Source organism: Chrysochloris asiatica, unplaced genomic scaffold (genome assembly GCF_000296735.1).
Source record: "Chrysochloris asiatica unplaced genomic scaffold, ChrAsi1.0 scaffold00131, whole genome shotgun sequence".
Taxonomy (NCBI): domain Eukaryota; kingdom Metazoa; phylum Chordata; class Mammalia; order Afrosoricida; family Chrysochloridae; genus Chrysochloris; species Chrysochloris asiatica.
Window position 1 is genome coordinate 7785722 of NW_006408649.1, and position 12049 is coordinate 7797770.

At 41.3% G+C, this 12049-nt stretch overlaps 1 protein-coding gene across 1 annotated transcript in view; it reads right to left on the bottom strand.

Moving 5' to 3' along the window:
• Positions 1–11834, bottom strand: part of LOC102816641 (chromosome unknown open reading frame, human C2orf50) — a 16220-nt gene extending 4386 nt beyond the window's left edge. Inside the window, exons 1-2 of the mRNA XM_006869456.1 lie at positions 11584–11834; positions 2367–2406 (exon numbers count right to left, since the gene is read on the bottom strand). Of these exons, the coding sequence (XP_006869518.1) occupies positions 2367–2406; positions 11584–11834 (291 nt within the window). The remainder of the gene's footprint in view (positions 1–2366; positions 2407–11583) is intronic.
• Positions 11835–12049: the final 215 nt, after the last annotated feature.

Here is a 12049-nt window from a genome sequence, read left to right on the forward strand (position 1 = left end):
CTGCCACAAATTCCCCCAGCTGTAAGCCTTCCAACTTTTTAAATATTCCTTTATATGTAGTTCAGAGTTCTGGGACCATCCCCTGAGCCTGCTTGGTATTCTGTGTTGTTGTTGGCGGAGCTTCTTTACTGCACTTCCACCGGATCCATCTTGTTTGTTTCTCTCTCTGTGTATTCTTATACACACCTTTCGATGTTTGATATATGAGTCTGGGTAACCATACTTAGCTGAGTTTAGGTAGCAACATTTATAACCAGTAGATGAATGAATATGTAGTATTCAGGATTATCTGATCAGTGAAGGAAAACTCTCAGCTGTCTCTGCCCCTATTTATGGTTAACTTTGTCTACCTGTGTCATGTGACATGGCTACAGTCAAGTAATGAGATCCAGCTTTCACCTGGGAAAAGCCATCGTGAAGTGGCATTATCGTTTGGGTGTGATGCTGGTTTCAGTAGTCATGTTGCTAGTACGTAAACGGTTGGCAGAGAGAACCTGCTATAGACTGGAAGGTCAGCCCAGGAGCTTGGTGTAGAATTTCAGATTACAAGAATTGCATTTTCGATTCCAAGAAAGGTAGCAACAAGCCCAGCCAAGTCCAGCAGTGTAGGCATTAAACCTTTTCTAAAGTTCACAGGCTCAGTTCAGTATGGCCACCTTCTTGATAGATTTTCTATAATGTACATTTCCCATTTTGGTTCTTCAATTATTCTTTTCACAGCTAGATTCCCTCGCCATTCATTCAATACAGAGTGCTAGACATTGTATGGGTGCTGGAGGTGGGGCACAGAGATGAATCCATCTTTGTTCTTTCTCTTAAGGACCTCATGGTGGTGATGGTGGTGGTTGTGTGCCATCAAGTCAGTTCTGACTTGTAGTGACCCTATATGGGGTTTCTGAGGCTATAAATCTTTGTGGGGGAAGAAAGCCTCATCTTTCTCCTGTGAAGCGACCAGTAAATTTGAATTTCTGACTTGCGTTTAGCAACCTATCTCATAAACCACTACATTATGAGATCTCCTCTAAGGATGTCCTTGTTGTTGTTATGTGCCGTGAAGTCGGTTCCGACTCATAGTGACTCTGTACAGGATTTCCAAGGCTGTAAATCTTTACTGGAGCAGAAAGCCTCATCTTTCTCCCACGGGACAGCTGGTAGTTTCGAACTGCTGACCTTAAGATTCGCAGCCCGATTTGTAACCACTACGTTACCAAAACTCCTCTAAGGACCTAGTCTAGTGAAATTGATTGTTGTGATATTGTAAGTACAGCCTACAACAAAAGAATAGCAGAGATACACTGGTGAGTCAAAGCTGTGATCTGATTAGCCATGCTTGGGAAGTGAGGCTCCTCAGAGGAGGATGCACTTGAACAGGGTCTTGGAGGATGAATAAGTTCTTCAGGCTGATGAGCTAAAAAGGGCATGTCACACTGAGCAACAACATGCACAAAGGCCTGGAGAAAAGAAAGAATTGGACACTGTGAGGGAGTGATGAACAAAGAGACTGGAGAGGTAGGCAAGGTCATTGTAAGTCATGCTGAAAAATGCATATTTTACCTGAGAAGCTATTTATTGAAGGATTTTAAGCAGAGGGTGATATGGTCAATTTTGCAGTTTAATTACTCTGGTGTCAAAGTGGAAGATGGATTGGAGTTAATGATATTGTTGTTATGGTTGTTATGTGCTGTTGAGTTGGTTCTGACTCACAGTGTATAGGAGTAGCTGGTGTGGTTTGAACTGGCAACCTTGCAGTTCAAACTGACGGTGCAGTCCAATGCATTATCCTGTAGCACCACACCAGGATTCCTTAATAATATTGGTGGTGGTGATGGTGATATGCCGTGGAATCGGTTCTGACTCATAGTGACCCTGTACAGGGTTTCTGAGGCTATAAATCTTTATGGGAGCAGAAAGCCCCATCTTTCTCCTGTGGAACAGCTGGTAGTTTTGAACTGCGAGTTTGAGGTTCACAGCCCGATTCGTAACCACTACGCTACTGAAGCTTCTTAATGATAAGGGCCCGGGAATTAGTTCACAAAGGATCGTTACCCAAACTTGTTCTCCATACTGGGCACACACCATGCCATACACACAGTAGTATACCTACCTGAAAACCTTGTGCAGGAGAAGAATTTTCAACATCTTAAAAAAAATCAAGAAGTACTCTGAAAGTAATTTCTAACTACTCTACATGATTATTTTCTTCTCTAATAGACCCTAAGTTTCTTGAACTGAGACTGTGTTTTATTCAGCTCTGTACAACTCAGTATCTAGCAAAAAGTAGGTCAATAAATGTTAGGTGAATGATTGAAAGAATGAATAAATATTCAAAATGCAAGTATACCTGCCTGGAATATGTTTGGGCTTACCATCGGATCATAGTCTTTCAGAAAACTCCAGTTGTGAGTCCTGCAAAGAAAGTTGGCAGTTTGATTTCTCTACATGACACTTTAACAAATGCATTTACTGTGTCAAGTATACAAGTGGATGCCACTGGTGATGACATCACGTTTTTGTTGTTGTTTGTTTCTGTCAAGCTGATTCTGACTCCTGCTGACCCCATATACACGGAGTAGAATTGTGCTCCATAGAGTCTTCAAGACTGGGGACCTTTTTCCAAAGAGCCTCTGGGTGGGTTTGAACCACTAACGTACCAACTAGTGGTGGTGTTGTTGTTATTTGCCATCGAGTCCAGCTAGTAGTCGGGTGCTATCTGTTTATACCACCCAGGGACTCCTATAATTTCAAAGAGGAAGTGAAAGAATTTTTAAGTGAAACAAATGCCAAGACTCAACTAGGTATGATAACCTGGTGCTTCCCATAAAATGAGCAAGGGCTTCAAGAATCAATGACTTTTTCATACTGAACTACGTTGCCAGGTAGGTAGGGCAAACTATGTAAGGAAACCAGTGGGTACAACATCAAAATGGGCCCTGATGCATTTTAAGTAGCATTCTCAATGACTTTGTGAAGAAAAACTAGTTTTCACTTCTTCAAACCTTCAAAATCATTCTGTGTGTGTGTGTGTGACAGGAAGCTGGGGAAGGAGATAGGAAAAAGGAAAGGTGACAAAGAGAATGATACTTCCTGTATTGGTAGTTTAATTATTTGAATCCATTATTTTAAAAGTCAAACAATTCTGCTCCAGTCCTAATAGCCTTCTGAGCCCCATATCTGAAAGTCAAACTGTTTCTAGTCAGTTAACTATTTCTTCAGGTCTTTCACCTTTGTATTTTGAAATAACATGCCCGTCACGGCCATTTCTTGAATTCTAGAATGAAAACTTACCTACTGACTTTCTATTATGGGAGACGATGAGCTAGTATTCTTATCTCTTCCCTTCCCCTCATTCTATCAAAAGAATTACATTATAGATTTTGGTTAAGTCAATATTTTTGTTTATATCATTGTTGTTGTTGTTAAGTTGCTGTTAAGTACTGTCGAGTTGGTTCTGACTCATAGAGACCCTGTACAAGGTTTCTGAGGAGCAGCCGGTAGGTTTGAACCACCAATCTTGCAGTTCAAACTGACCTTGCAGTCAAGCACATTATCCTGCAGCACACCACCAGGACTCCCTGGATTTCATTATGCTTATGTAAATAAGTAGCATATGATCAGAAGTATATCAAGGGTAATGAGTGCACAAGGCAATCTCTAAGTTGTGTGCCCAAGATGCAATTTTAAGATAAGGGCAAGGTGTCAGCAGAAACACCTTCTCCATTTTGATCTGGCTGCCACTAGTAGGCACCGTTCATATTTGTGGCTCTTTCTCATTTGCTGCCCCCTTGTATGTGCTTCGCCCTACCCCTCATCTGGATGTCTTCTGTGATTGAGAAGTTGGAACACAAAGATAATAGAACTGTTTAGTGGCACACTCCAAGCAGAACCCGGGGCATGTGTCACACCTCATACTTTAAATGTGCCTTTGAACATGACACTAAATTTACAAACTTAGTATTTTTTTCTAAGTTTTTAAGAAAATTGATTTCATTGATTCCCAACTCTCCATGGAAAGTCCCACTCAATATCCCATTCCACACAATTCAATGAATCAGATTATGAACACTGCTTTTTTATTCTCTCTCTAGACTTTCTTCCAGGCAGCCTCTACCTCTTTCCAGACCATAGCGTTGGTCCCCTACATCACCATTACTCTGTGGGTTCTCTGCCTCAGGATTCTGTATCCTCCTTTCCTGTGTACTTTCTTGTTTTTTTGGAGTATATCCTCCAGTATCTGTGGATTCTTGCATTTCTTTGGTTCTGGAAAATTCTAAGACATTTTCCCTTCAAATATTTTAATTCTCCCCTTCTCTCTTTCTTTTTAACTGAACTTTAAAATTACAAGTTTACTTCATTTCTTCCACACTGAAAATTCTAATTCCTTAGGACACAGGGGCTGAATAAACTAAAATATCCAATAATTATTCATTTGCTTCAAGGCAACATTATAGTCACAATGTTGTTGTTGTTGTTAAGTGACTTCAAATCCGTTCTGACTCGTGGTGACCCTGTAGAGGGTTTCCAAGGAGTGGCTGATGAGCTTGAACTGCCAACCTTGTGGTTGAAACTAACCTTGCAATCCAGTGCATTAACCCACAGCGCCACACCAGGACTCAATAGGGAATAACAGTATGAATTCTACTATCACCAGACTGTGAGTGAAATAGTTAACAAGTTCTTGCCCAACTTTTATATAAGGTTAATGATTTAAATCTCCCCAGCAGCTCTAGGGGTGACAGACTTAGTGATCTTCTCCCACAAATTTATTTTTTATTATTATTGTGAACTGAGTGAAGGAGCAGATCATCAGTTTTATGTTGAACAAATTATATATTTTGCTTCACTATTGTTGTTGTTAGGTGCCATCTAGACTGTGCCAATTTATAGTGGCCTTATTAGACACAACAGAATGAAACACTGCTGGGTTCTGTGCCAACCTCACAATTGTTGTAACACTTACATCTGTTGCTGCTAAAACTGTACCAATCCATCTCATTGGGGTTCTTCCTCTTTCTCGCTGACTCGACACTTTACCAAACATGGTGTCCTTACCTAGAGACTAGCCCTTCTTGATAATATGTCTGAAGCATGAGAGACAAAGTCTGGCTATCCTGGCTTCTAAGGAGCATCCTGGCTGTACTTCTAACACAGATTTGTTTGTTCATTTGGCAGTGCATGGTACTTTTAATATTCTCCTCCAGCACCATAACTCAAAAGAATCAATTACTCTGCAGTCTTCTTTATTCATCATTTTGCAACTTTCACATGCATATGTTGTTGTTGTGGTGGTTCTTAGGTGCCATCAATTCGGTATCCACTCATAGAGACCCTATGCACAACATAACGAAGCACTGCCTGGTCCTTGCCAACCTCACAATTGTTGCTATGTTTGAACCCATTGCTGCTGCCACTGTGCCAATCCATCTTGTTGGAAGTCTTCCTCTTTTTCCCTGCCACTTTACCAAACATGATACCCTTCTCTAGGGACTGGTCCCTTCTGATAATGTCTTCAGTATGAGAGACAGTCTGGCCATCATGGCTTCCAAGGAGCATTCTGGCTGTACTTTTTCTAACAAAGGTTGTTTGTTTGGCAGCCCATGGTACTCTTAATATACTCCTTCAACACCATAATTTAAATGCATCAATTCTTCTATGGTCTTTATTCACTGTCCAACATTCACATACAGATAAGTATGTGAATTGAAAATACCATTGCTTGCGTGAGGCACACCTTAGTCCTCATACTGACATCTTTGCTATTGAACACTTTAAAGAGGTCTTGTGCAGCTGATTTGCCGAATGTAAACATGCCATTTCATTTCTTCATTCCTGCTTTCATGAATGTTGATGGTTGACCCATACAAAATGAAGTCTTTGACAGTTTCAATCTGTTCTCTGTTTATCTTGATGTTGATGCTGTTTACTGGTCCATTGTTAAGAATTTTTGTTTTCTTTACAAAGAAGTGCAACCCATACTGAAGGCTGTTGTTTTTGATCTTCATCAGTAAGTCCTCTTTGCTTTTAGGAAGTAAGGTTATACCATTTGCATATCGCAGGTTGCTAATGAGGCTTCCTCCAAACCAGATTCTCAGACTGTTTGCTCAGAATCCAGATTGAATAAGTATGGTGCAAGAATACAATGTTTGTATACAAATGGTGCACACACTTCCTAATTTAAAACCATTTGGTTCCCCCTTGTTCTGTTCAAACAACTGCCTTTTGGTCTATGTACAGGTTCCTCATGAGTACAGTTAAGAGTTCCGGAACACTCATTCTCCACAATGTTATCCATAGCTTGTCATGATCCACATAATCGAAAGATTTTGTGTAGTCAATAAAGCACAGGTATTCTCTGCGTCCAGCTAAGATCTATCTGACCTCAGCAATGATATCCCTCATTTTGCTTCCTCTTCTGAATTCGACTTGTATCTCTGGAACTTCTCAGTCAATGTATGGTTACAGCTTTTGAATTATCTTTATCAAAATTTTACTTGCATGCAATATTAATGATATTGTCTGATGATTTTTGCATTCCACTGGGTCACCTCTGTTTGGAATGGGCACAAATATGGATCTATTCCAGTCAGTTGGCCCTCTTCCAGTCAGTTGGCCAGGAAGTTGTCTTCCAAATTTCTTAGTATAGATGAGTGAGTGCCTCCAGTGCTGCATCAGTTTGTTGAAAAATTTCAATCAATTCCCGGAGCCTTGCTCTTTGTCAATATCTTCAATACACCTTGAACTTCTTCCTTCAGGATCATTAGCTCTTGATCATATGCTACCTATTGAAATGGGTGAACATTGACCTTTTCTTTTAGATACAATGACTCTGTGTAGTCCTTTCATCTTCTTTTGATGCTTTCGGTATCATTCTATATTTTGTTCATAGAATCCTTCAATATTGCAAGTGGAGGATTGAATATTTTCTTCATTTCTCTCAGCTTGAGAAATGCTGAGAGTGTTCTTTCCATTTGGTTTTCCTACCCCACGTCTCTGCACATTTTGGTATATTTTACTTTGTCTTTTTGAGCTCACCTTTGAAACTTTTATTCAGTTCTTGTACTTCCTTGGTTTTTCCATATGCTTCAGCATCTCTACACTGTAGAGAAAGATTCAGAGTATCTTCTGACATCTATTTTGGTCTTTTCCTTTCTTGTCTTTTTAGTGACCTTTTGCTTTCTTCCTGGATGATGTTCTTGATGTCATCCCACAGCTGTTCTTGTCTTTCTTTGGTTTTTAGTGTCTAATGCATCAAATCTGTTCTTCAGATGACCTATAAATTCAGGTGGGATATGTTCAAGGTCATATTTGGGCTTCTGTGGACTAGTTTTAATTTTCTTTAGCTTCAGCCTGAAATTGCATATGAGCAATTTGTCTCTTCCACAGTCTGCCCTTGGTATTGCTTTGACTGATAATATGGAGCTTTTCCATTGCCTCTTTCTACAGATGTAGCTAATCTGATTTCTGTGTATTCCATCTGGTGAGGTCCATGTGTATCATTTATGTTGTTAAAAAAAAGGTATTTACAATGAAAAACATCATTTGTCTTGCAAAATTCTATCATATGATCTCCAGAATCATTTATATCATCAAGGTCATACTTTCCAACTACTGATCTTTCTTCTGTGTTTCCAACTTTTACATTCCAGTCACCAGTAATGATCACTACATCTTGATTTAATGCTTGATCAATTTCAGACTGAAGAAGTTAGTAGAATTCTTTAGCTTCATCATCACTGGCTTTAGTGATTGGTGCATAAATTTGAATAATAGTATTAACTGGTCTTCCTTGTAGGATATTATCCTATCACAGACAGCATTGTTCTTCAATAAAGATCTTGATATGTTCTTTTTGATGAAGAATGATAATGTCATTCCTTATCAATTTGTCATTTTCAGCATAGTAAATCACGTGACTGCCAATACTAGTTAATTTCAGCTCAATGGCTAGGATTCGGAAACCCTATGAGTTGGAACCGACATGATGGCACTTAATCACAACAAAAACAACAATGCCTAGGATATCGATATTTATGTGTTCCATTTCATTTTGACAATTTCTAAAGGAGCTCTGGTAGCATAGTGGTTATGAGTCAGGCTGCTAACCTCAAGGACAGTAGTTCAAAATTACCAGTGGTTCCATGGGAGAAAGATGAGCTATAATTCAGGTACCATGAAATATACCCTTTTAAATTGTACAATTCAGTGGATTCTAGCACATTCACAACCATGTGAGATACACACAGTTTGGCCTTTATCTTTAGTTCTTGACAATCCTTAGAATCCAAGTGTCTTTGATAAAGACGGCAGAGCATATCTAACTAACAGGTTAGATGTAGTGATGAGGTGACTTTGTAGTGGGGCTGGTCAGGGGAGAGGGACTGGAGTTTGCATTATATAATTAAAGCTCTAGACACTGTAATCCCATGGGTTTCCTGGTTGGTGAAAGACATCCATGCTTGAAGGAAACTTCAAGTTGGGAATTCTCCCAGACCCATATTATGTTGATGAGTACTGTTGAGTTGATTCTGACCACCTACAAGATTTTCAAGGAGCAACTGATCTGAACCTCCAACCTTGTGGTTAGCCAGCCAGTACTTATCCTATAGCACCACACCACACCACTCCATCTCTTCTTTATGTTGATTTTGATTCTTTGTAATATTACTACCACTGTAAAGATGGCACTTTCCGTGAATTCTGTGAATCATTCCAGTGTATTACCCAAAGGAGTTATAGGAGCCAGCAAGTAAGAAGTTAGGAAGACCAAGGGGTAGTCTCAAGCTTGTGGCTGGCATCCTTAAGGGACAGAAGACAACTGCTGAATCTGGAGTCAGTAGGTCAGAGGTTATGAAGGCCAAGGGGGATCTCCTAAACTTGCTGTTGGTATTTGCCTATTTGGTAGTGTGAAGGGCAGTCCATTTGCCTTGTGAAATCTGACCTAGCTAGTGTGATAGAAATGAAAACACAGGCATTTGGGTTTACACTAATTGTTATCCTAATAGAGTCCTGGTGTGGCACTGTAGGATAAGCACTCCACCATAAGGTCGTTTGAACAACCGTGATTCAAACTCACCTGTCACTCCTCCGAAAACCTATACAGGGTTGCTATGAATTGGAACTGACTCAATGGCTCTTAGCAAAAACAAACCGTCACTACTATCAAATTACAGAACATTTTGTCACCCCAAAAAGAAACCTCAGACCTACTAGCAGTCACTCCTCGTTCCTCTGTTTCAGTCTCTGAAAACCACTAATCTACTTCTTGTTTTTGTGGATTTTCGCTTTCTAGCTCTTTACTTATATATATATTCAACTGCCTCTTTGGCAAGTCCATATGGATATGCCTCAGATATTTTAGACTTAACCAGTATCTTCATCCTATGCCACTTTCCTACAATTATTCAAGCCTCAAAGCTCTGTCATCCTTACCTTTCCCACCCCTGCTCATACATCTATTCAGTTTTATCACTTTCTATTGCTCTGTCATAAATATCTTGATTCTGGTTATCTGCACCAGAACTTGTTTTGGTAAATGCCTCCTACCTTCAGCAGACACACACACACACACACAACAAACAAACAAACAAAAATCACACACACCAATCCATTTGCAATTCTTTTAATTCTACCATCAAAATATATATTAAAATTTCCCATATATTTCTGTCTCTACTTTCATCACTCGAGTCTCTTGCTTCTTTCTTCCCACATACATTCCAGTTTTTTCTAAGCACAAGGGCCAGATGGCCATTTAAAAATATAACTAGATCATGTCATGCTCTGCTTAAACCCCTTGATGATATCTGTATTAGTTTTCTAGGGCTGCCATAACAAATTGCTACAAATGTGATAGCTTAACACAAGAGAAATTTAGTCTCCACAGGTCTAAAATCAAGGTATGGCAGGGCAATACTCCCTCCAAAAGCTCTAGAGCAGACTCCTGTCTCGCTCCACCTATTTTCTGGTTGTTGTTGTTAAGTGCTGTCGAGTTGGTTCTGTCTCGTAAAGACCCTGTATAGAGTTTCTGAGAAGCGGCTGGTGAGTTTGAACTGCCAACCTTGTGGTTCAAAGCAACCTTGCAGTTGAGTGTTTATCCTACATTGCTACACCAGGACTCTTATATAGCACAAGACAGTCTTTAGCTTGTGGTAGTCAATTTCTGTATTTGTCTTCACATGGCCCTCTTCCCTGTCCTCATCTTCTAAGGATACAAGTCATTGGATTTTATGGCCAATCCTAAGTCCAGGATGAGTTCATAATAAGATCCCTAAATAATTATATCCGCTGAAACCCTGTTTCCAAATAAGGTCACCATTCTGAGGTTCTGGGTGAACACTAGTCAACTCATTTCAGCAACTCTTTGCATTTGGAAAAAAAAAAAGTCTAATTTTCATGAGTGCATGAGAAGCTTTTCCTATTTCTTCAGCTCATAGGGTGGCCCTCTTGCTATGGCTGTTAGTGCTTCAGCCACATTAACTTTCCTGTTTTTATAATGGATCAAGTTCTTTATTGATCCCTTCTTAGTTATTTTAGGTCTCAGCTTAAATATCGCCTCCTAAGAAAAGCCTTTCTCAGCATTGTATTTAAAGAAGGTGCCTGTTCTCCTCCATTTGTTTTCTCTTAGGCACCACAAAATAAAATCTACTTTGTTTCTTTGCTTCCTTTCTGTCACTCCCCTCCTGAGACTGAAGGCTCTGTGGAGCCAGAACAGATCTGTTTTGCCACTGATTGGAGGTTTACAAAGGAACCCTGGTGGCACTAATACGTTAGGGTCACTGGCTGTTCCAGTGGACTCTAAGAAGCAGAACTAGTCTGTCATATAGGGTCACTTAGAGCCAGAATCCACTCATGACAGTGAGTTTGGTTTTCAGTTTTGCCCCTTTATAGAGAGGCTCGGGGTACATATTTTTTTCATTGAATGAACATATGAAGGAAGGTCCTTTCCCGAAGTCACACTGTCACCATCTGTCACTCAGGCTACCACAACTGCTGCCTCACTGGCCACCTCGCCCCTCTCATCTCTCTTCCTTGCTTCAGTGGGAGGAATTGCTTTAAAGGGTGTTCGGGATCCCTTTTTGTCCCTCTCAGCTCTAAAGGGTGTTCGGGATCCCTTTTTGTCCCTCTCATCTCTAAAGGGGGTTCGGGATCCTTTTTGTCCCTCAGCTAAAATTCTTTCACTGGGTTCCTCTTGCACTTAACAACGAGAATTTTAAGTGATGGGTTTGCACTCACTACCTACCTCTGACCTCCCATTCTAGAAGTTCAAGTTTGCAATCCTCTCCCAGTTCTTCCCTAGGACTGGGTCCTCTTTCACTTCTGTCCCTGGTGGAGGTCACTCTTCCAACAACGTACTTTGCAGGGTTTACGCTTCATGTTCCCGTCTTCCTTTCCTCAGAAGCTTCCCAGACTCTAAGTCAGGGTGGGAACCTGGTTCTGGCCTCAGCACTCCCCACCGTACTCTGATTTCCAAGCCCACCATCCTAACTAGTTTGAGTTTGGGTTAAGGGAGGGCAGGGACCTAGTAATGTCACTCAGAACTCAGCCGACAGAAGGGAATGGGAAAGGTAGGGCAGGGCAGGGACTCACCAGCGCCGCTGGCTTCGCTGCTCGGCTTCCAGGCGCTCCCTCCACAGCTGGTCCTGTTGCACGCCCTCACCTCCAGGGGTCCCCCGGCCGGCCTTCGGGGCCTGGGGCTCCTGGCGGACGGCAGCAGGAACCCTGCGTGACCCACGACCATCCCTAGCAGCCAAAGAACCTGAAGCAGGTACCTTGGTCGGGGGCAATCGGTACCCCGCCGATGTAGTTCTCTGAAGCCTAAGGGTGGGACGGCTCCCCATGGGTGTATGTTATGTATGTATGTATGTGTGTGTGTGTCTTTTTCCTCCCACACTCCTTCTTTCCTATCCCAGGGAGCTGGTGCAATGACTGATTCTCCTCACTGCCCCCTGTGGGCCCCCAGCTATGAGTGGCCCACAGACTGGGTCCTCAAAGCTGGAGAGAGCTTTTGAGCCCAGCTGTGTTTTGAGCTCCTGCCCATGTTGACTGTCACCCA